We start from the raw sequence: 25,579 nt of genomic DNA, 5'->3' as shown, positions 1-25,579 counted from the left end.
AAGGCTTCCTGGGTGTGGAGTCTGGTAGAACAATCCTACAGAAAAATCAATTGGCTGTGAAGCTGTATTAGTATCCTGGTGTATTACTAAGGTTAAGATTCTGTCACGGGTATTTTTAGTAAAAGTCAGGGACAGGTTGAGGGCAATAAACAAAAATTCACAGAAGCCCGTGACCTGTCCCTGTTCCCGTAGTCCCGAGGTTGGCTGCAGCCACTGTTCTGGCGGCCCTGGGGCAGACGGCAGGTCACCTGTTCCAGCGGTTCCCCCCCCGCCCCGACTGCTGTTCTGAGTGCCTAGGGGCTGGGTTGCCAGTCAGCTGTTCCGGCTGCCACTGCTCTAGCAGCCCCGGTGCTGATCGCTGGCCAGCTGTTGCGGTGGCCCCTGGGGTGACTGCTGGTCAGTTGTTTGGCAGCCTGGGGCTGGCCACCGGTCAGCTGTTCTGGTAGCCGCTGCTCCAGCCCTGGCCCAGAAGAAGTCACGGAGGGCCCAGAATGTCACAGAACCCGTGACTTCAGTGACAGAATCATATCCTTATGTATTACAGAAGAACATGATGAATGTGAATTTTTTTACATTGGACACAGTAAATATATATATATCCAAAAGTCATGTCCTTAATACTATACTAAAAGAAAGCCTGTTTGTATTTAGTGTTGCAGTTTTATTTTTCAAAAGCAGTGCACATTTATGAAAACATGACCCAAACAATTATACTAAAGTATGTTTTCAAATGAGCAAGCATAACACAATAGCTAAGCGTGCTGCTGCTGGTCCATTTAGAGGCAAACGGCTACTATTGCTACTAGAGTTCCTCCATTAACTCCAGTCGCAGAAGTCTGTACCATAATTCTGAAGGTCCAGCGTTTGAACCCTCCTACTATTGGCTCTTGTGGATGATCATTATGCAAGCCTACATGTGGGACAACTATTAAAACAATGATTGTTTGTTTGTGATGCTAAAGTGATTAGCTCTGTGTGAGGCCAACAATAATAAGGTTGAAATGCTTATTTTCAGGGTTATTCTGCAGATTCCACAACAGATTCATTCTTACATACCTAACGATTATAGTGACCTTTTCTCTAACTTGGCTGTAAATCTTTACCACGAATCCCAATTCTCAGCCCTGTTCGCTCTTGGAGCTCCATTGCACGGCAGAATAGTCAGTGTTGATAAAGACCGGTTTTGTGCAAATTGAGTAAGATTGTCACGTTGCATGGGGTTTGAGTGTCATTTACAATATTTGAAAAGTGGCGGTTGGAGGGGATTGTAAATCATTTTGGATCTATAGGGCTGGCCTAGTGTAAATGCACAGATAAAAGTACAAGTGTAAACATTTTCAGATATAAAAGAGGAAAAGGGCATTTCAGGCTGTTAACTGGAAACAGCTGCGTTTAAAATGTGGCCTGTACTGCCTCTGTGAAATTGCTCAGCCTTACGTTGTGATTCATAATTGAAAAGCTGGTAATGGCATGAGCCTCTCTTCCTTTCACACTGTTGGGTAGCATAAAAACCGCAAAGGCTGTTCTGTGGCACAGTAGCTTTTGCAACTGCTGTATGCTTTTCTTTCCTTTGGGTTTTCTTCCCTTTTAAAATATATTGGAAATTGTTTTAATTTTAGCTGGGCTTTCTGAGAAGGCTGACAACGTGGTGAAAGCAGGAACCTGTTGTGCCTCTTGTAAGGAATTTCATCAGATAAAGCAGACGGTTTTACAACTAAAGCAAAAGGTACAAACATTTTGTCAGTCACATCATTGCATTGTACATTTTAAAGGTGTAAATTAGAGACTAGATACAGCTGCAGTTCTTCTTAGGGTACCTTTAAACATACCAGTGTTGATGAATCACAGCCACGTGAGGCTTGTGTTCATGAAATAGGGTGTAGCAGCATTTTAAAATCATGTGTGAATGGCAGCAATTGCTATTCCACAGACCTCATCCAAACAGATTGCTAATCAAATCAAATTCAGTGGTAGCTTTGAGATATAGACAGATGCCCACCACAGACTAGGATAAGACCATGAAATCCAGTTCCACTTACAAGGATTTGAACCCAGCTGTGTTGACAAGTGGCATCATCTTTTCCCCTTTTATTCCTTCCAAATGCACAACATTTAGGGCTTGAGCCTGCACAGAACAGGTATAGCCAGTCCAAATGTAGTTTTGTCAAAATGGAAACTTTTGCAGGAACGTGTCAATTTCAACTACATTTTGGTGAAAGGAGGTCTAAGCGAGTCATTTTGACTTTCTCCTTACATTTTGGTAATATTCATTTGGACTTTCCTGTTTAATTTTATTTCATTTCAACTTTTAAATTATAATATGCTAATTTTAATGTGTTATTTTTTGTTCTGTAATTTGACGTTATTGAAACAAAATGTTTTGATGGTTTAGAATGAAAATTTTTAGGCATTTCTGTTGTGTGGGAAAGTTGGAAATTTTAACTTTTCTTTCTGATTCAGAACAACAAATTTTGAAATGTTGCAGTTTCCCACAGAACAGAAATTCCATTTTCTAACCAGCTCTTGTTAGAGGTAATATTAATTTAATGAAAACAGCATATAGGACAGCAATGCTGGCTGTAAACAAACAGCATCCAAGAAAATGACAAGTCCTCTGTGTGCTACTACGTGCAATTATTTACAGTAAATATGGCTCTTTGAATGGGCTGGTTGCCCAGTTATTTGTTCCCAATTGAGAAGCCTGGCATCAAATCCTGTACTAAATAACCTGCTCTCAGATTTGTTGGGTATTGCAAACACTTCAGCGTGTGTGCTTATCTCCATTGGTAATTAAGTCTTGTCTACAGCAAAACATGCTGGCTGATCAGGAGTGACTCTCCTGACTTAGAATTGTTGTATGAGAATAAGGCACGTATGCCTGGAGGAAAAGGTTAGCAAACAGGAAACAAGGCCTTTTAACAGAGGCATGTGCAAGAGCTTTAATGCCTAGGCCCTGCCTATCTAGGTTGCCTTTATCTCATTACTCTGAGAGCATTCTGTGCCAAAAAATTAAAAATTCTGCACACAATATTTTAAAATTCTGCAAATTTTATTTGTCAAATAAGTGTGGAGGGTCCAGCATGGCATTGGGGAGCACAGACCACTGACTGCACAGAGATGGGAGATCACTGTGCAGCTCTTCCCCGGGACACTGACTCAGGGCTGAGGCTGCACCCAATCCTGACACAGTGTGAGGACCAGGCCTGCCCCAGAAACTCCTGAGGGCCCTGCCCCTCCATGTCAGGTGCACCAGTTGTGGGCAAGCAGGCTCAGCAAGGTAGGACCCAAGTGTGAAGAGGCTTAGTGTTGTGGGGATCCAGGTGTGGGTTGAGAGAGTTCTGTGGGGGGCAATCTGGGTGTGGGCAGCTCAGTGGGGGATCCGGGTGTGGGGCGGGGTCTGGATGCACAGGGGTTTGTTGGGGGGTTCTGGGTGCAACAGTAATGGGACTCTGCAGGAAGGTCCAGGTGAAGGTGTTTTGGGCTCAGCAGGAGGGGGCTGGTTGTGGGGGGAATAGAGCTCGGCAGGGGGTCTGGATGTGGTGGGTCCAGATGCTGGGGGAGTGTGGCTCAGTGGGGTGGGGATACAGGTATGGGTGGCTGTCTGGGGGTTCTGGGTGTGGGGGTGGAGGGGTTAGGCTTGGTAGGGGGGGTCTGGATGCATGGGGGTTGGGTGGATGGGGGAGCAGCTCCCTGTACAATGATCCCTTCCCCTGCAGCTGAGGGCCAATGGATGCAGGAAGCACGGGGGAAAGGGAGTTTCCAGAGCTTTCTACAGCTGGGGGAGAAATCTGGGAGTGGGTCTGACACAGCCCCGGGTGCCATGCAGGGGAAGAGGGAAGTCCCGTCCTGCCCTGCCCAGCCCAGCCGGGACTAGCAACTGAGAATGGTGCAGAGTTGGAGCCACCAGCCAGGTCTTCCCCAGTCTCGCCCCCTGCCCCAGAGTGATTTACCTCTCTGCCGGCTGCCCTTGGCACCCAAAACATACTGCTTGGGAGGGTTGCATGAGCACTCTTGAGCTTCCATTTGATTCCCTGCATTTTTCTGCAAGAAAGCAAAGAGATCTGTGAGGGACATAAATTCTGCACATGTGCAGTAGCGCAGAATTCTCCTAAGAGTATCTCATATAGCCTCAGCCTGTAGGGGATTGTACCACGGATGGCAGAACCAATAAGTAGTAGGGCTGGGATCAAGACAGAGATGCCACCTTGAATGATTTCTCCAGTGGGACTCAATGTCACCATGATGTACTAGTGCAACATCTTGACTGCAAAGTTGTGCTGACCCTGAACCTTGCAGCTTTCAGGATAGCTCTAGTGAAACTGGGATGAGCCAGTTGAAGAACTAGGCTGAGGATATCTAGCATGCAAATGAGTTGTCAGAATTTATAAAAAATATATCAAGTCAGCAATCCAGTGCTTGGAATCATGCACATCTACTCACCAAGACATATGTAAGCATCTTTATTAGAAATCAGTCCAGTCAAACCATGTCAAAATCAACTGGTCTACAGTTCTTATAGGAACCGCTCAAAACTACAATAGGTAACATGAAACATTGATGGTGGGAGGATCTTGTTTCTAGCACTGCCATTCCCTAAACATCCGTCCACACAAAACTTTACACTGAGACAGAAAAAGGTAAGTTGTGAGGAAAAGTTGGCTTTTGAGTTATGGATGGAGAAAACCAAGGTCATTTTGGACAATTATCCCAATCCATCCAAAAAGTGAAATATGAATTAGGTCAGTGAGTGTAGTTAATCCCTAAGAGGATAACAGTCAACATCAGAAACACATGGTTTGGCACCAATTTGTATAACAGGCAGTTTCTGGCTAGGAGATATAAAAGTTAGTGAACTAGACCTGGGACTCACTTACTTGACATGTTTAGTGCATGTCTCAGGTCCAGCTGACTCAGTGGGGAGGCATGTGTGTATGCTGGCTTTGCAGATATTTTTTTTGTACTTACTAAATTATTTAATAAAGAGGCTTGTTGACAGTACAAGTGATTTTTTTTTTACCCAAGCAACAGAAGACGTTTTTATATTCTGGTCATGTCGATCCTTTGCAGTTACACACATTTTTTCCTGTTCAGAACATAAACTGAAGAACTGGTCATTGTAATGACTATAATGAGTGGCATTTATATAGCAGTTGGGCTCCTGAAAGAGCCCAAAGTAACCTCCAGGCCACAAATTAAAATAAAATCTATACAGGGGAAATTAATTAATCCATCACTCAAATGGGACCATCAATGGGGTGAAACATTCCATGCTTTTCAACAGTGCATATAAATACTACACAGCTGCTTAGTCCAGATGAAATTTGAGATTGGCAGAATTTTACTTACTAGTTTGAATTTATAGAGACGTTGGTTCTAAGACACCTAGAACTCTCCTGCCAAAAGTGCAAGGGAAATTTTAATGCTCACAAGTGGTCAAGACTTAGTTCTAGCTCTCAATCTAAAAATGGCATCTTTGGCGGAATGTAGCCCCAAATCTGTGCTGGGGCATTGGTTTAATACCTACACAGAGAGAAGGATTTCATTTACAGAGTCACCACTGTCACTTCTTGAAGCATTTAGATGGTTCTTAAATGCTTCCCAACCAAGTGGTAGCACAATCCCACTCACGCCTCATGAGAGATCACAGCCCAAGATAACAAGCTTGTATAACCCAGGGATCAGTGTGTGTTATGTGTCCCTCTTATGCTTAAACCACAAAGGCTGGGGATCTGTTACAGACCCCTTCCCACAGAACCTTGTTATTTAGCTCAAGCTGTAGCAACTCATGCTTTTGGCTCTGGAGGTCCCAGGTTCAATCCCTGGGTAATAGCTAAAATAGTGGCTGGCACATCTCCAGGCCATAAATTAATTGATTAGGGAAGTGCAGATATTTTAATTTGAAACAAAGGATAAAAGTACAAAGGGCCCAATAAAGCATAAAGAGTGTGTCTCTGGTGAGGGTCCCTCAGGAGTCCCACTGGCCACCTGAGCTTCAGAGACCTGCCAGCATCTGTGCTTCCTCTGGGGTTCCTGGGAAATATCTATCCCACCCTGACCACTCAACTCCTCCCCCTTCCCAGAGTGTAAACTGCACTTGAGTTTTAGCCTGTGCCCCAGGACAGACAAGCTAGCTGAGGTGTAAAGCACCACCACACTCGGCTGAGAGGGTGTTGTGTGTGGATGGGAGCCAGATTAGGGACAACATCCAGGTAAGAGCCTGCATTAGCTCTGCAGTAAAGAAAAATCTTCGGACTCCAGCCAACCCAGCTGCCATGTGTGGCAACCAGGTGTTGTGGAATGACATCAGTGAAGGCACTGAGCGTGAACAGCAAGAAGGCTTAACAGGCTGATTAACAGACTGGGAGAGACTGGGTAGGGTTACACAATCACTGTCCCTTGTTGACAGCCCTAAAACAGGGCTCAAACAAGGAGCTGAGCCAGGAGCTCATCAGGCAAGGTGTGACCAGTGTCAGATGAGCGGGGAAGATAAGAGCAAACCCTTCTACCACACCTATTCCCATTCCTCGAAAATACAGTTCTCTTCTTTTCTTTAAAGAAACAAAATTAGGGCTCTTGGTCTCATTTCCTCTCTCTCTGCCTTGGCTGAAGCCTTAGGGCTGTAGATATTGGGGCATTACAATGAGTGAGAAGGAGAGGAGAGGAAGTGACCTGGGCCCCGGTGGCTTTGTTACTGACTTGTTGTGTGACGTGTGGTGAGTCATTTGACCTGCCTTTGTCTCAATATACCTAGGTGTAAAACAGACACTAACACTTAGCTCCATCCCAGGCTTAAGTCATTAATGCTTGCAAAATGTCTCCATCCCTTGATGGAGAGCCTTGCATGAAAGTTGCTGCATATTACAGGCACATAGTGTTACCATCTCCTTATATTAAAAGCCTTACATTTAAACCGTTGGCAGGTGAGTGTATGTCAACAATGAATAGCAATAACTAGAGGAGTCTTGAGACCATCCAATTCAATGAATTCCAAGTGACTGGACAAATTAATGCCAGATAATAAGAATCATTGTGCTTTAGAATACAGCTCTCTAATGCAAATGTGAAGGAATCGAACACTGAAATAGCCAGTCAGCCAAATTCATCCAGGAGGTCAGCGGAGTTACACCAGGAATGAATTTGCCCCAAGTATCTTTAAAACATTCCTTAAATTCTGTTCGGCAGAGCAAAATTCCCAACTCCACCTGTGGTCACTCCCAGCTAGTAACTTTCTTGGCTGCAGATCAGTAGGGATCATAGAATCATAGAATAACAGAATTGGGAGGGACCTCTGGAGGCCATCTAGTCCAACCCCCTGCCCAGAGCAGGACCAATCCCAACTAAATCAAAAGCTTTGCTAAAGTCGAAGAATAACACCTCCACTGCTTTCCCCTCATCCACAGAACCAGTTATCTCATCATAGAAGGCAATTAGATTAGGCAGGCATGACTTTCCCTTGGTGAATCCATGCTGACTGTTCCTGATCACTTTCCTCTCGTCTAAGTGCTTCAGAATTGATTCCTTGAGGACATGCTCCATGATTTTTCCAGGGACTGAGGTGAGGCTAACCTGCCTGTAGTTCCCAGGATCATCCTTCTTCCCTTTTTTAAAGATGGGCACTACGTTAGCCTTTTTCCAATTTTCCGGGACTTCCCCTGATTGCCATGAGTTTTCAAAGATAATGGCCAATGACTCTGCAATCACATCCGCCAATTCCTTTAGCACTCTTGGATAAAACGCATCCGGCCCCATGGACTTGTGCACGTCCAGTTTTTCTAAATAGTCCCGAACCACCTCTTTCTCCACAGAGGGCTGGTCACCTTCTCCCCATGCTGTGCTGCCCAGTGCAGTAGTCTGGGAGCTGACCTTGTTCGTGAAGACAGAGGCAAAAAAAGCATTGAGTACGTTAGCTTTTTCCACATCCTCTGTCACTAGGTTGCCTCCCTCATTTAGTAAGGGGTCCACACTTTCCTTGGCTTTCTTCTTATTGCCAACATTCCTGAAGAAACCCTTTTTGTTACTCTTAACATCCCTCGCTAGCTGCAACTCCAGGTGTGATTTAGCCTTCCTGATTCCATTCCTACATGCCTGAGCAATATTTATATACTCATCCCTGGTCATTTGTCCAGTCTTCCACTTCTAGTAAGCCTCTTTTTTGTGTTTAAGATCAGCAAGGATTTCACTGTTAAGCCAAGCTGGTCGCCTGCCATATTTACTAGTCTTTCTACACATCGGGATGGTTTGTCCCTGTAACCTCAATAAGGATTCTTTAAAATACAGCCAGCTCTCCTGGACTCCTTTCCCCCTCATTCTCCCAGGGGATCTTGCCCATCAGTTCCCTAAGGGAGTCAAAGTCTGCTTTTCTGAAGTCCAGGGTCCGTATTCTGCTGCTTTCCTCTCTTCCTTGTGTCAGGATCCTGAACTCGACCATCTCGTGGTCACTGCCTCCCAGGTTCCCATCCACTTTTGCTTCCCCTACTAATTCTTCCCGGTTTGAAGAAGAGCTCCACCCCTAGTTGGTTCCTCCAGCACTTGCACCAGGAAATTGTCCCCTACAGTTTCCAAAAACTTCCTGGATTGTCTGTGCACCGCTGTATTGCTCTCCCAGCAGATATCAGGATGATTGAAGTTGCCCATGAGAACCAGGGCGTGCGATCTAGTAGCTTCTGAGACTTGCCGGAAGAAAGCCTTGTTCACCTCATCCCCCTGGTCCGGTGGTCTATAGCAGACTCCCACCACGACATCACCCTTGTTGCTCAGGCTTCTAAACTTAATCCAGAGACTCTCAGGTTTTTCTGCAGTTTCATACTTGAGCTCTGAGCAGTCATACTGCTCCCTTACATACAGTGCAACTCCCCCACCTTTTCTGGCCTCCCTGTCCTTCCTGAACAGTTTATACCCATCCATGACAGTACTCCAGTCATGCGAGTTATCCCACCAAGTCTCCTTTATTCCAATCACATCATAATTCCCTGACTTTGCCAGGACCTCCAGTTCTCCCTGCTTGTTTCCCAGGCTTTGTGCATTTGTATATAGGCACTTGAGATAACCCGCTGATTGCCCCTTGTTCTCAGTATGAGGCAGGAGCCCTCCCCTCTCACATGCTCCTGCTCGTGCCTCCTCCTGGTATCCCACTTCCCCACTTACCTCAGGGCTTTGGTCTCCTTCCCCCGGTGAACCTAGTTTAAAGCCCTCCTCACTAGGTTAGCCATCCTGCTCATGAAGATGCTCTTCCCTCTCTTCGTTAAGTGGAGCCCGTCTCTGCCTAGCACTGCTCCTTCTTGGAACACCATCCCATGGTCGAAGAATCCAAAGCCTTCTCTCCGACACCACCTGCGTAGCCATTCATTGACTTCCACGATTCGACGATTGTTGTCTCCCCTGGACCGATTTTTGGGGGACAGAAGGTTTTCAGAATATTTTAAAATTTAACAGTGAAATGTTTTTAATTATCTGGACAAGGGTGCCTGGTGTTTAATGCATAAGAGCACTTCAGATACACAATGTGCATCTCTTCGTACAGTGCAACTTTGTTTTGTTCAGCTACTTTCATACAGCGTGTTTCCAGAACTCTTTTCTGAGTTAAATCCTACAGTTACAGGGTTAAAGAACAATAGAGGGAGAGGGAAAGGAAGAGATATAGTGCAGGCAAGGAAGAAGAAGAGATGTTTCCTCATGAGACTGGCTAGTTAATGAGACTTCATCCAGTTTAAAGAATTTTGTTGTTACTTCTCTACTTTCTCCCCATTTGCATTGTTCATCAGCTTTTCAGAGTAAATACCATTGGTCTCTCCCTACTGGATATATGATCATTTGGACCCGGATAATCACCTAGGATCCCCTCTTTCCCACTTCTGGGATCTCCCACGCTTGTAAGTGGAAGGTAGAGGAGAGTCCTACCTCTGCAAAACCATCCACAGAGCAGGAAGAGAGGCCTAACTGAGTTGCCCTCCTCCCCAAACTCAGTTCCTCTTTCCCCAGTCCCCCCAGCCCCGAAGAAAGGTAGTGGGGCACATGGTTCCAGCTGTTCCCTGTCCCTCCCAACAGCCCCACATCATCTGGACTCCTCCACAGAATTTCACAGCGGGGGAGGGAAGTGGTCTTTTCAGAGGGCCCCAGCAACCTCCAGGAAGGAGAAACTCAACAGCAGCAGTGGAGGGGGCTACCTGTGCCCTGGCCACTCAATGAACCAGCCCCTAGGGGCAACACAGTTCCAGCAGCCTCCTGCCCTCTTCCAGCAGCACTATGTGACAACCCTTGTACAGTCTCTGGAGCCCTGATGTGATCTGCCATTCTGAGCTCTATGAGCTGTTTTGTGGGACTAGGAGACTGACTCTTGTGGTGTGTCTGGGAGGACACTTCCCAATGCGGGTAGAAAAACACATGCTAGCTCTGTTCAAGTGAATGTGCTGAAAGTAGCAGTATAGCCAGGGGATAGCGTGGGTGGAGGCTTAGACTAGCTGGCTGAGTACGTACCCAGGGGGCCTGGGTGGGCTTGTACTCCAAGCTGTCCTTCCTGCGCTACCCCCAGCTTCACTGCTATTTTTAGTACACTAGCTCAAGCAGAACTAGCGTGTGTCTGTCTACTGGCGCTGGGAAGCGTGTTGCCAGCTGCAGTGGAGATGCACCCTGGGTTGTGACAGGTATAGGAAAGGGAAGGGGAGTTAGATGATGGGCAGGTCCCACTGGCATCTCCATAGCCCCAGACTGCCATGATATCAGAGAACATGCTGAACTGATCAGTGGACTTTCTGCACCCTGGCAGCTGCAGCTATCTGCCAGCATCCCCAGACAGCAGCAGAGCATGGGGAAACAAGGGGCCATAGTGACCTCACAGTCCCATGTGGGACAGGAGGGGGTAGGGGGTGGGGGTTGTATAGGGCGAGGCAAACCATCTGAAGGAGCTGCGGGGGCAGTTCAGGTATATTTAAATGAACTAATGGTGCTGAGTAAAGGGGCAGATGGGGGGAGTCTATGCAGAGGGGGGAAACAAACACATTAATTAATTATTAATACAGAAATAATCAACCATGCGCCAATGGATCACTTCTTTGGGGCTAGGGTGTGCCGTGCAAACATAAAGGGGTCACAACAACAGGGTTATGGTTTGATAGGGAATATTTTGAATTGTTAACTTTTTTTAAGTTTCAGTGATTTGGGGCCATCAAGTGACGCACATTGCCAGGCTGTGTAGCCATGAGATCTTATTGCTGTAGTCCTCTTTCTTCCCCTTGTGCCCCCTTCCTTCTGCTCTTCTGTATCGTTTGCTGCACTCACTTGTTGGCTGTTGTCTTAAAATATGCCCTGATCCTCCAATGAACAAGACGTGAGCAGGCAGTTGTGCCCATCCAGAGCCCCATAGTCATCAGGGGGACTGCACCCTAGTACAACAGTCTGCCCTTATGCAGTCTAGTATTGCAGGATTGGGGCATTGTATTGTAAGCACCTTGAAGCAGAGAAATATGTCTTGGTTTGTGCCTGTACAGCAACGAGGACAAGGGAACCCCAAACCTGACAGGGCCTTTGGGAACTGCCATAATATAAATAATAGTGAGAATATTAGTAGTAAATACCTCATCTGCATCAAGACCTTTAAAGTTTCACTCACTTTGTTTCCAGAGAAATTTAACAAGGCTTGTCATTGAAACTGGGGAACTAGAGTGGATCTACAACCCTTTCTCTTTTTTCCCCCTCAGGTTGCTTTGCTACCAAACAACGCTGCAGACCTTAGCAAACAAATCACTGGTGAAAAGGTGCTTGCATCTAATGCCTATATACCAGGCCCCCCTGGGCAACCAGGACACCAAGGCCCTCCAGGTAAGATGCAAGCCAGGAGAAATCAAATATAAAATAGTGATATGAACAAAAAGCGTTTCATTTAATATGATTCTAAGTGTGCAACATTTTTCTTTTAAAATTGATTTTATCTGCCAGTCCACCACATCACAATCTGACAGTGCCTTCGATATCTTTCCCATTTTCTCTTCATCAAACATTTCCTCACATACACGTCCTATAGATTTTTTTTTCCATCTCTTCCTGGGGTATCTCGTATATTTCAGTCACCATTTTTTATTTTTGTAACTCAGCCTGAAACTGTCCTCACCTCATTTCAGAAATGCCTGTTACTTTAGCCCATTCTCATTAACGCAATAGGAAATGTGCTTTTAATTTGCAAGGGTTCAAACAAACCTTTTTCCCATGATATTTTTGCATGAATTCATTCATTGCTTTAGTGCTGATTTCTGGATTCAAATGCATTGAAAAACAAAAACAAAACTCCATTGACACACTTTGCATTTTGTCTCATGGGGTTGAAACCATGAGAAATCACAGAGTTTATAAGATTATAATTCAGCCTTGTTACCTTGAAGCTAAGGTCAAATATGCTAAAAGGTTCACTAACTTCAGTTAACTTAGGTCTAATTTTGGATTAGTAACAAACCCAAGAGAGTTTTACCTGGTTCTGGGTTTCATTAGGAAGTTTTGCAGAGTTCTAGCTGTATTCCTTAGTTGGCTTGATTTCTTATCTACTTAATTGATTCCTATCATTACAGTCTCCTTTAGTCTCTGACAGGTTTCAGAGTAGCAGCCATGTTAGTCTGTAGCCGCAAAAAGAAAAGGAGTACTTGTGACACCTTAGAGACGAAAGCTTATGCTCAAATAAATTTATTAGTCTCGAAAGTTAGTCTCTGAGTAGAAGAAATCTTTGCTTTATTTTCTTGGAGGAGAGTGTCTTCAGTCTATGGTATGTCATCAGTGCAAAGACAGTATTGTTTTAGACACTTCTTCTGGCTAAGACTCTGACTGCAATGTACTGTTTATTATCTTCTTGAAATCATTCTGAACAAGGCTTGACTGTAGTCTCTACACTTCTTCCATCTAGTTTCTCAATGACCTGCGCTGTCCAAGGTACTGTAGAATTATCTTTTTCTAGTTGAAAACTACCTATGCTAATCTATTTCCTATGTGATTAGTGAACAAGTAGGCTGGGATTTTCAAATGGAATGACACGCTAAGTCAGTGGGAATTGGGTGTCTGGTTCCTTTGCAAACCCTAGTCATAAATATTTTTAGTTCTGTTTTCCACCTCAGTGTTTGACTTTCATTTCTTGTGCCCTTCATGTTCATGCACTGTGAAGAGGAATGCATCATCTGCTGGTTATAAAGCAGTTCAGCCAGATATCACATTAGTGTTGCTTATTATGAGAACATTGTTTGTTTCCAACATGATGCCTACTTCTGAGAGGCAAAGAAAGGCAATGTTTCTATTGACCTATATATAAACCATTTGTCTTGCTTCGCCTCTTAAAAGTATATTTTGTACTGAGTCAACAGTCACCTTGTAGCTGATGAGTATAAGAAGTGGAATAGAAGAACAGTACACATTTCTGCTCATGTATCAGGTAGAAGAAAGATGCAACACATCACCAATAAAAGTGGGCTAAACTTGAAAGTCCTGATTGTTTCTGTGCCTCTCCTCTGTAGAGCCTTAAATCCACCATTGCTGCAAGTTTGCTGATGCTTCCTTTTTTACAAAAGGTTTTTCTTTAGTTTAACTTGCCCATTTGCTCTTTGTTGTGTTAGTATTGAGACATTTCTGCTTTTCTCTTCATTTCCCACTCTTCATATCCCTGACCACCTGTCTGATAGCAGTTGTAGTCTAGTTCTGTTCATGAGGTTTCCTTAATTAATGTTTGTGAAGCACTTTGTGATGCTGGGATGAAAGTGAAGAAAGGTGCTGTTGCTCTGAATAATGGAATTGTTCCTGACTGCCTTATTGCTGTGTTTTGGTTTTGTGGAATTACTGCAGCTCATCAGTGAAGTACTATCCTAAAGAAAAGAGAGAAAGGAAAAGGGAATCCATTAGGGAAATTGTATACTTTGCTGCTTACATTGATACACTAATGGAAAGTCTCTAACTGGGTATTAACCTTCACTGGATCACTTTTAATTTATAGGGGCCCCGGGACCAAAAGGAAGTCCAGGATTTCCTGGCTCACCTGGACCTCCAGGCCAACCAGGTCCTAGAGGATCAATGGGACCCATTGGACCATCGCCTGATATATCACATATTAAGCAGGGCAGACGGGGCCCAGTGGTCAGTATTTTACTTTCCTATCAAGAACATGCAGTGTGTCCCCCCACCATCCACATGCATACACAAGCCTTTCCATTCTTGTGAAAACCATTCCTTTGTCTTGCAGGGTCCGCCGGGGGCACCAGGGAGAGATGGTACCAAGGTGAGGCCAGAAGGATTAATCTTTTCCCGTATGCATACATCCCCCAATCGCTATCATCAATCTCACTGATTGCTATTGCAGATCAGTTTATTCCAAATACTAAGATCATTTTCCTCTCCCACTGATTTGATCATGTTCCACCCCCCGCTTCAAAGACCTTCCACGTCTTTCTCTGTTTCCACATCAAGTACATGCTCCTTACCCTCACTTTCAAGACCATCCATGCATTTGCACCCATATCCTCAGCGTCTCTCTCTTACTCCCTATGCACTGCTGAATCTTCCCCACCTACAAATCCCTTTGTGTCCTCATCCTACTCTCTGTTTTGTGCTTTCATTTATGTTCCCTGGCTCTTGAAAATGCTTATCCCCTCTTCTATGCTGAGCATCTGCCCTTTCCTTCTCTATATCCTTCTTTAAAGAGGACAGTGATCAATTGTCCTCTATGTTCACTGAGAGCAGGACAAGAAGTAATGGGCTTAATTTTCAGCAAAGGAGATTTAGGTTAGATTAGGAAAAACTTTCTAACTAAGAATAGTTAAGATCAGGAATAAGCGACCAAGGGAGGTTGTGTAATCCCTGTCATTGGAGGTTTTTAAGAACAGGTTGGACAAACACCTGTCAGGGATGGTCTAGGTATACTTGATCCTGCCTCAGTGCAAGGGGATGAACTAGATGAACTCTTGAGGTCGCTTCCAGCCCTACTTTTCTATGATTGTATGACCATAGTAGAATATTAGAATCAAGTCCTTCATCGGGTATCGGGTCAAAATGAAACCTGATTCACAAGGTAAAACCACTGCTTTGTTTTATCCATGAAGGGTATTTTCCTGCAATTGTTTTGCAATGAAAACCCCCACTGGTTGCTGGAGGATTTTTTATAGGATAATTACGTTGCTGAAGGTAACATTTTCAAAAGCACTTAAGTGACTTGAAGCCTAAGTCCCATTTTCAAATGTGACTTTGACACTTAGCAGCCAAAGACCTATTGACTTTTTACATAAACTTTCTAGCAACATGCTTACAAATTGTGTGTTCAAGGAAAGATGGAGCTTAAAAAGAAGTATTTGTGTGGGTAATTTTATTTTTAACAGCTGGAACATAAGTGCTCCTACATGTAATTGTTTTTTATAATGGGATGGCCATCTTATTAAATGTATACATATTGTGTGTGGAGATATCTGTCTCTGGGCCATAAATAAAAATGTATTTTAGAAAAGATAATCACAGCCATTTTGGAAGTAATCAACCAATTTATCTTTAGATGCTCTAATTACTTCTATGATATGAAACTTCTCTTCCTAAAATCCCTGTTGCAAGTGCTCATGTCTCTCTCACTTCTCTTGTTGCATGCATGAAATGCATTGAGTTCTTCATACTGATTTCTGATCTCCGTCTTCACCCTGATGCAATTTCTGCCGCTTCCATCTGACTGATCCAAGTCTTCAAATTCCTCACTCTTTTCTCTTGGTGACTATGGCCCAGGTACACAAAGGTATTTAGGGGCCTAACTTCCATTAATTTCCATGGGAATTAGTTACCTAATACCTTTGAGTATCGGGGCCTATGTCCTTCTGATCTCTTTTTTTCCTGGGGTTTCTTTTTTGGTTGTTTTTTTTTTTGTCTTGATTTTCTATTTTAAGAGATTGTGCAAATCTGTCATTTCTTGTTAATCTGAATACCTTCAGAAAAAAACCAAATTGTATTTGGAAAACTTTTATCTTACATGTATAACAAATGGTCGCAAACACTTAGTTTTACATGTGGCTGGTGACCCAAAACATCAGCTCTTCAATCAAATAATGATTACGGTGCTATAATAAATGAGTAAAGTCTTTCTCCTCTAGTGAAATGTGACTTCCTCTGTGGTCAGTACTCTTTTCTTGGTTGTAGTTTTTTATGATGAACTCTATAAATCATAAAAATCCTTAAGAACCAGCACCAATTTTGACTGACAATTACTATATATTATTTTTAAAATAACTTCAGGCTATTGGAAAGCTACTGGTGCCATTTTGTAAACCTTGTTTTCTACAATCCTTTCAGAAATTGATTGCTCCTGTAGTTCCTTGTGGCAGCCAAGATTTGCAATTTTGTCTTCAGGGGTATTTAATAGGGGTGTAAGTTTACAGGTTGCTGAGTGTGGTTGTGGAAAGCATGGAGACGCAAGCAATAATGTGAGTAATTGCTCTGTGCTTGTGCTTCTGCCTAGTGAGGAGGAATATGTGAAACCCTCTACACCTACAGTAAACAAGCCCCGTTGAATTGGGGGAAAGTGGGTGAGCATGTAGCCAGGGTATCGGTTCTTAAATCCAGTGACTTCAAAGTGGGTGCATAGCAGCCACTTGTAGGAATTTCAATTACTCCAACTGCCGGCCAGGAGTAATGGACATTTAAACGTGCTTCAGAGTTGTACATAGAAGTGACACTTGAGACAGCCTTGAAGACCAGTCTCTGACAAAGAAATATGTCTGAGGTTTCCATGCAACCCCTAGCTCTCACAGCCAGCTGCTAGTTCCCTCATGGCATATGCTGGGCAAATGTTCTAGCTGGCCTACTAGCCTGTAGCACCTGTGTAACCCACTGGTCAGAGCATGTGGCAGGTCCGCAGTGTGCCTGGGATATGAGTCTATTGCAGACTGAACTAGGGAGGATTGGCTCTTTAGGCCAAGCTTCTAGGAGCTTTTGCTTGAAGTTCTGGAGGTCCCTGATTCAATCCTCAGTGTGTAGGCTAGATGGAAGCTGTCCTACCTGTTCCTCTTATTTTACGTCACCTTATTGGATGAAGCCTACAGTTACCAAGGGATTCTTGATCCACAGGGATGAATGAGTGCCTCAGTTGAGGCAAAGCTATGTCATTTTCTGCTTGCTTTAATCACAGCTAATTAAAATGGTATTTATTACAGGGGGAGAGAGGAGCGCCAGGACCAAAAGGGCCACCTGTAAGTATCACTGCCAGCCCCCTAGGATTCCCACAGTAGAGAAAGGACATGATCTAGTAACAATGTCACAGTCGGATACCTATAGTGAAAGCAATCCCTCTATGTCTCTGTTACTGTATCAGGATTTTGTACCTAAAGATTTCATCAAGCGTAACACTTGTCTATGTACCCTGTTCTCTCTTCAGTGGATACATTGCATCACAATGCCATTATGGTGTACTGTACATTGTTAGAAGGCACTATCCTGGGACATCTCCCACAGAACTAGTTAGCTTAATAATAGTAAACGGCAGTAACAGGTGCCTGATTGGAACAGGATTAGCAAACATTTTGCTTAAAAGGAACACCATCCAATAAGAAGGGATTAATTGGGGTTTGGTGCAATTAACAAATAAAGATTAAAAGAAGAAGAGAGAGAGATGCAATGCAGAGTATTTGTTCTCATATACTTATTCAGTCAGGGTGAAATTCAGTCCTCTGCAGCAGACCAAGCACTCCCAATGGAGTTAGGCACTGGCGTGAGTTTGAAAATCTCACTAGGCACCTATCTGCATTTTTAGCTACCTAAATACCTTTTAAAAATCTGGCCCTTAGTCACCACTTACATCCTCAAAATAGGACTTACCTGGGATTTGAGTGGGACGTAGCACTGGACAAAGATGAATATTTGCAGCCTGTTAAATCCTTTCAGACTCTTGTTTCTACAGGGCAGATTCTTAAATGGGTGGTCCACCAGCGCGTCCACAATCTGAGGATGGCACAGTGTACTTATCCGTGTGAAGAGAACTTAAAAACCATTATGGTTTTGTCAAATGAGATAAAACCAGATGGAAAAACATTTTTACAAATGGAAATGTATTTAATAATTGATAAACAGCATTTGGGTCACAGTAGAGAAACTGATTCATTTTAAAATTCAGTTTCTCCTATTGATTGTGTTTTATTATAAATCTTCCATTCATAAAAAGTAAGTCATTTATTTTTTAAAATAGAAGGAGCATGAGGAAAAGAATCTCCTCTGAACTATGCTCTGTGCCTGCTCAGTGCAGAGGACTTTCCTGAAATGATGAGGGCTGATGCCAGAGGGGCTCGGAGGCATTTGGCTACTCTCAGAAGTGTTCAGCATCTTGCAGGATGGAGCCCTGTCTGCTAAACACATTTACCATTTGAAGCTGCTTTTCTGAGTTATTCCAGGTTGATTGAAGGGGAGATGTTTTATTTCAGGCAGCCAACACCAAGCAATGTTTTGTTAAAGTACTCCACCGAGCATAAGTACGTTAATATTTGGGCAGTGCTTGGAAAATATCAAAGCACTAAGTAACAGGTATTATTAATGATCACACGTCATGTTTGCAGGGCCCACCAGGCTCATTCGATTTTCTGTTGCTGATGATGGCAGACATCAGAAATGACATTGCTGAGCTGCAGGAGCGAGTGTTTGGACACAGGACTCACTCATCAGCAGAGGAGTTTCCATTACCTCAGGAATTTACAAACTATCATGACACAGTAGACTTTGGCTCTGGAGAGGACTACAAGCAAAGGATTGCACCCAAAGACTCTAGGATGCACAAAACAGCCCATCATTAGCTAGGTTTGGTTATATATAGCAAAGAGAGATGTTCAGAGTTGTATAATATAAAAATGCACTGATGATGTAAAATATATAGATAATTTTCCGGTTTTCTCTTTTCTTGTCCCCATGTACTGTAGCTTTCTCTATTTACAGAGACATCTACTAGTGGTGGTTACATACATTCCAGCCTTTGTCAGTTTTTGTGCTTCGTGTATGTAGACATTATTGTAATAGAAATTAGTTGGCTAAGTGTCAGTCCGAAGTGTCATACAATGAGGGCTAAGGTAAAGCTGGGGGATGCGTGTGTCCTAAAACTACTTCTGCTTGTCCCTTAAAAATACCCCACTGCTCATCCAGTGTAGGCAGTCAGATCTAGTCAGCAATAGATTTCTGGCTGTGCAATGAGAGAATATGGTCTATACGTGATGTGGGGGTGGGTAAGGGAGCAGGAAATTTACTAAGAGGAAGAACTGGTGTGAATGAGACAAGTTTGCTGATTCACACAGATAAAATCAACCAACCCTTGGTGGTGGCAAAATGACTGTCAGGTTCAGTTATCTGAAAGGAGTGGCAATATACATTGTGGATGACTTGGGGTACACTAACTGATTCTGATCTCACTTACACCCGTGAAAGTCATCCCATTGAATTCAACAGTGATGCACTGATGTATATGAGATCAGAATGAGGCCAAATGTTTGCAAAAGAATTTTCATCCAAGTTGTTTCTACCGACTAGCACTAGCATCTGCTGTCTGAGTTGAAGGTAACTGACGTTCTTCTAAGTGTAATATGTCACAAGAATCTTTGACTCAGTATATAATGAAGAGCAGTGAATAAAGGAGTACATATGACCAAACACTGTCGCTGGTGCTTGGGATGGCATGGGTGAACTCTGGAGAAAGTCACGTCACTGCCCTGGGGCCAGAGAGAAAATCGTTGTTTGAAAGCGGGATTGAAGAATTAACAGGGAACTCATTCCTCACACCTATCCATACTGAAAAGTTGGATTGACAAGTTAGCGTACTCCTAGTCATCTATAACGTATATTACCTCTCCGGGAAGATTCCTGAACCTGGCAGGCACTTTGCCACCATTATAGTCTACACAGTTTTTCCAGTGTATTAAGCACAAGCATTTTATTTGCATGGTTCCTCTTCCTACAGTACTTGTAGTGTTAAGACAGCTTCCCTGTGACAAGTGCAAAAGAAAACCCCTCATTGCTCCACTTCATCTCCAGGGCTTGTATGTTCTCCCTGGAGCAAGTATGGACAGTGATATAAGCAGCACCTTTCCAAGATGCGTGGGTTGGTTGGGGCTTTTTTGGGGGGAGGAGGGGGGTCTCCTCTCATGTCTCCCTTCCAGAGGGCAATTACTGTAATTCCTATGCCAGTAGTACTGTCCATGTTGGCTACCCTGCAGTTAAAAAGCCCTGGCTGGTCCATGCCAGCTGACTCGGGCTCGCAGGGCTCAGGCTAAGGGGCTTTTTAATTGCAGTGTAGATATTCAGGCTCAGGCTGGTGCCTGGGCTCTAGGATCCTGCTTGGTGGGAGAGTCCCAGAGCTCAGGCTGAACCCCGAGCCTGAACGTCTACACCACAGTTAGCCCGAGTCAGCTGTAACAGGCCAGTCACAGGTGTCTAATTGCAGTATAGACATACCCCTACTATATTAACCATGTAGTTCAAACTCTTAATATTAGCCCTGCAGTGTGTCAGCAAAGGAGCAGGGAATCTCAGGAAATCTTGAAATTTGCGAAGTTTCTTTGCAAATTGTCCTCAGATACCTTTTCAATTCCTTCCTATGGGTATATTTCTGCAGATCATATGCAATAAGTTTTTTCTTCATTCCTGTTTTCTTGATCTTTTGTATATATCCCAAATTAAAAAGAACTGACTACATAATCAGTAAAGGTTAGGCTAATTACAGTAGCTCATGGACCTTCAATGCTCTGAAGAGTTTTGTGAGCTGCAGATTGAAATATTTTGAGAACCAAGCAGTGGGGGTTGGGGTTGTGGGAAGGAAGGTGTGTCCAGAAGTGGAATAATCTTTGAGTCAGCATAATGGAAGACCTAAACTAGTGTTAGGTGAGCTGTATATGGCCCACTTAGGGCTTGTGTTCACTTATCAGGGAATGGACATGTGGTGAATCAATCCACCAGGCGTTGATTTAGTGGGTCTAGTGAAAACCCACTAAATCAACCACCAGTTGCTCTCCCGTCGACTCTTGTACTCCACTGGAATGAGAAGCATAAGGTAAGTCAATGGGAGAGTTTCTCCCATTGACCCAGTGTGGTGTGAAAACCGCAGTAAGTCGATCCAAAGTACGACAATATTCACGTAGCTGGAGTTGTGTAACTTAGGTTGACATAGCCCTGTAGTGTAGACCTACCCTTAGTTAATTTCATGGAGGTAACTATTTATAGTCACAATCTTAAACTGTATATATACCCATACATACAATTATGTCATGCACTTAATCTGCTGGATCAGGTTGATATTCTCCATGCATTAATAACCTGAGGGTTTTTTGGAACATAAACTACTGAACAGGATGTTTTGGAAATCAATCAAGATTTTTTCCCACCACAGAAAATGTGATCTAAAATAAGGCATTGGTTTTAGTTCTCGGCTTTGTTTTTTCAGTTCTAGGAAAACAGCAAATTAAAGCTTCTGGACACCCAAAGGGACAGATTGCCCTGGTGTGCAGCAATACCCATGGGAGGAGAACTCTGACCCTGAATCAGGAAGTTGCTTAAACACATGCCTAACTTTAAGTGTGCAAGTAGTCCCATTGACATCTATGACATATGTTTAAGTACCTTCCTGAATCTGGGCCTTAGTAAGGTTCCCCTAGTGGAATGTCCATCATGTCACTCCAATTGGTTGGGCACAAGGTTTTCTGCAGGCCCTTGTCCCCAGTGGAACAGGCATGGGGAAGAGCCCCCACAACCTGTGTATAGGGCTCTTCCAGGGGCCAAGGCCATCCATGCCTCTCCCACTCATGCCTCTCCAGCCCAGAAGATAGGGTTGGAAGAGACCTCAGGAGGTCATCTAGTCCAACCCCCTTCTCAAAGCAGGACCAACCCCAACTAAATTATCCCAGCCAGAGCTTTGTCAAGCCAGGCCTTAAAAACCTCTAAGGATGGAGATTCCACCAGTTCCCTAGGTAACCCATTCCAGTGCTTCACCACCCTTGTAGTGAAATAGTTTTTCATAATTTCCAACCTAGACCTCCCCCACTGCAACTTGAGACCATTGCTTCTTGTTCTGTCATCTGCTACCACTGAGAACGGCCCAGCTCCATCCTCTCTGGAACCCCCCTTCAGGTAGTTGAAGGTTGCTATCGAATCCCCCCTCACTCTTCTCTTCTGCAGACTATATAAGCCCAGTGCCGTCAGCCTCTCCTCATAAGTCATGTGCCCGAGCCCCCTAATCATTTTCGTTGCCCTCCGCTGGACTCTCTCCAATTTGTCCACATCCCTTCTGTAGTGGGGGGCCCAAAACTGGATGCAATACTCCAGATGTGGCCTCACCAGTGCCGAATAGAGGGAAATAATCACTTCCGTCGATCTGTTGGCAATGCTCCTACTAATGCAACCCCATATGCTGTTAGCCTTCTTGGCAACAAGGGCACACTGTTGACTCATATCCAGCTTCTCATCCACTGTAATCCCCAGGTCCTTCTCTGCAGAACTGCCCCTTAGCCAGTCGGTCCACAGCCTGTAGCGGTGCATGGGAGTTTTCTGTCCTAAGTGCAGGACTCTGCACTTGTCCTTGTTGAACCTCATCAGATTTCCTTTGGCCCAATCCTCCAATTTGGCTAGGTCACTCTGGACCCTATCCCTACCCTCCAGCATATCTACCACTCCCCATAGCATAGTGTCATCCGCAAATTTGTTGAGGGTGCAATTCATCCCATCATCCAGATCATTAATGAAGATGTTGAATAAAACCGGCCCCAGGTCCGACCTTAGGGAACTCTGCTTGATACCGGCTGCCAACCAGACATGGAGCCATTGATCACTCCCCGTTGAGCCCAACAATCTAGCCAGCTTTCTGTCCACCTCATCTGTGGCAGCCCAGTTCTGGGGAAGCTATGCTGAATGGGCTTCCCTTTTTGGCCACTCCCTTTGTGGCATCCTTAAAAGGAGGGTAACCATGGAAAATGTTACGTGGCCTAAGGTGTTACTTCTTGAGCAAACACGCTGTAGATCTCTGGGGTAGGAGATTTAACTGAGCAATACTTCTGGTCTCATCCTTGGGCTTCCTTCTCCCCCTGCCCCGCCCCACCACAGATTCACAACCCCACAGAGGGCCTTGGTTGGGTCCCAGGGACTTGGGGGATGGTGCTATTGAGCAAGGTCTGCCATTTTCACGTTGCAGCAGGAGTTCCTCTGGCAGCGTGACCTCTTCTGGGATGATCTAGTCCTAGGTGTGCTTACAGAGCAGAGATCTTTGGGAGGGACTTTTCTTCTTATATTTTCAGTTAACCATATGATAGTTTTCACAATAAAGGAGTTGTAGCAGAAATTGTTCAGTTTAGGATTCTGAGAGAGAGACTTATATACATACACACGCCCACAAATCCTCAGAGAAAAAGGTAAGGTATTAGGTATTTTCTGTGACCTACCTGAAGCACTAAAAATCCAGATAAGATAAATCGATTCAAGACGAGGCTTTTTAAATTGTAAATTACTTACTCCTTTATAATTCTTAAAATAACAAAAAAAAAAACAACCAAGTTCCCAACATATGGATACAGCAACAGTCACCCTTCTGGCTAGTTTCATTACTTAGTCTCATGCACATGACAACTTTTGTTTCATCTCCTAAATACCATGTATAATTTTATTAGAAAGAAATATTATTTTGATGAATTAAAAATGTGCTAAGTTTAAAAGAGAAGGATACTAAGGTGAAAAGTTCATTATTTTATTAATAGTGGAAATAAATATTTAATTGAAACATTTTCAGACATATGTAGTAATGGGCAGAATTCGTATTGTTAATGGGTTGGTATTAGTTTTTTAACAAAATTAGATCAACAAAGCTGGAAGAAATTTTTGAGTCTCCCAACAGTGTACAAAGTCAATATGAGATTAGCCATTCATGTAAAGCTGGAATAGTAAAGCAAAAAGTACGGCCTGAAAATGTCCAGTGTAGTCATGGTAAATCAGAAAACCAGGGGGAAAAAAGAAGTTGAAGTAGGGTTCAAGTAATAGCTTGTTGTATCACAGTGTAAAAGAGTCTCTAATCAAGTCACTTCCTGGTTGTATTTCATAGTTTATAAATTAGAACCCCACTGATGTCGTGGCAGATGAGAATTGGGTCCATGAATTTGTTTTTAATTTGCCAGGACTCACAATTTTGTTCCAGTTATACATTTTTTTACACTGCTCATGTTATTTATAATAAGTATATGAAATACTAAGATGCATATAAAAATGATTATATGATGTACTCTTAATAACAAAGATATTTTTCTTATGCTGTTGGGAGTTGCTTTTGTTACAAATCTTTTCCCTGAAACTTTCCAGGTTTTGTTTTGGTAAAAACAAAATGGCTAGGAGTTACAAAAGAATATCAGCCCCCTGAAACATGAGTCAGATTCCTGTTTATTATTTCACATGTAACAAAGTATGTTATACAGGCCCTTCTGTATCAAAATAGAGAAATCTATTACTAAATCTTTTCAGATGGCGCACAATGTTATTCATTAGAGCTGGTCAGAAAATGGGGGGTTTTTTCCATGAAAAATTTCAACTGTTAGACAAAAAAAATCAAAGCCTGAAATTTTTCAGCCAAAATCTTTCAGATCAATGCTGAATATTTCAAATTAGAAATGCTGCCATAGTGCCTCATGGGCATTGTAGTTCAGGTGTCTCATGCCCTCCTTATCTTCTATGGGCTGGACTACCTGGGCAGACCACATCTCCCATGATGCACCAGAGTCTCCCCTTTTGCTGAGATGCCACAGTGCATCATGGCTGTCCCAGCTCTTATGAGACACACTGGCAGTATTTCTAAATCAAAATTTTTGGGGTTTTGACCCAAAAAGGAAAACCTTTTGGTTTTCAGGTGGTCAGTTTTTTGACAAAGTGTCAAAATTTTCCATGGAAAGCAAACACCTTTTGTGAACATTTTCGCTTTGTCAAAAAACAAGCAATTTTTCATCAAAAATAGTGTTTATGGAAAATTTTCACCCAGCCTTACCACTCATACCTTAGTAGCACTGTGAACTTCTAGGTGGTCAAAGTCTGATGAATATTATTCCCAACATAAAGCTGCTTTTTGCAGCAATATGTAACACCTGTTCATTTATAACAATTCTCTCTACCAGCGGACTGAATGGGCCTGCTCTCCCTGGACAGAAATCTTTACTTTGGGAAACTAGTTTCATTCTTGTTGGTGTTCCATGTATGTGGCCAGTTGGCAATGTGTGGGTGTGCACACGCACGCGTACGCATTCATGCATGCACACATGGTCCTGCTTGATTTTGTCAACTGTTATTTGGGAGGAGGCAGCAGGTGAATGTTCCTGTGAGGTCATTAATAATACTAATTCATTAATACCCAGCTCTTACATAGTGTTTTCCACTTTTGATCTTAACTCAACAGAATATGGTTCACTTCTAAAAGGTGGTTATGTAATCATGGCACCTTCTTATTCAGCTTGGTCCTTTTTTTGTATTCAGAGGTCTATGCACTTTGTTAGTGATAAGAATACAATGTTTACTGCTTTTCACTTTGACTAGCCCTGCAGAGCCAACACACTTACATTGGAGTGAGCTGGCCATGCTCTCTCTTGTGCAACGCCAGCCG

At 43.5% G+C, this 25,579-nt stretch overlaps 1 protein-coding gene across 2 annotated transcripts in view; it reads left to right on the top strand.

Moving 5' to 3' along the window:
* The window catches only part of CCBE1 (collagen and calcium binding EGF domains 1), a 228,529-nt gene that overhangs the window by 164,898 nt on the left and 38,052 nt on the right, over positions 1–25,579 (top strand). Inside the window, exons 6-11 of one of the 2 annotated variants that reach the window (XM_084629503.1) lie at positions 1,620–1,726; positions 11,694–11,814; positions 13,958–14,097; positions 14,204–14,239; positions 17,145–17,180; positions 18,537–24,343. In XM_084629503.1, coding sequence (XP_084485629.1) covers positions 1,620–1,726; positions 11,694–11,814; positions 13,958–14,097; positions 14,204–14,239; positions 17,145–17,180; positions 18,537–18,770 — 674 coding nt within the window. In that variant the 3' untranslated portion in view covers positions 18,771–24,343. Of the gene's footprint in view, positions 1–1,619; positions 1,727–11,693; positions 11,815–13,957; positions 14,098–14,203; positions 14,240–17,144; positions 17,181–18,536; positions 24,344–25,579 lie in introns of those variants that run through there. The other variant, XR_014711834.1, reaches the window with a different exon arrangement.

The sequence above is a fragment of the Lepidochelys olivacea genome, assembly GCF_965140295.1.
Source record: "Lepidochelys olivacea isolate rLepOli2 genome assembly, chromosome: 5".
NCBI classification, from domain to species: Eukaryota; Metazoa; Chordata; order Testudines; family Cheloniidae; genus Lepidochelys; species Lepidochelys olivacea.
This window is presented reverse-complemented; position numbering and strand designations above follow the sequence as displayed.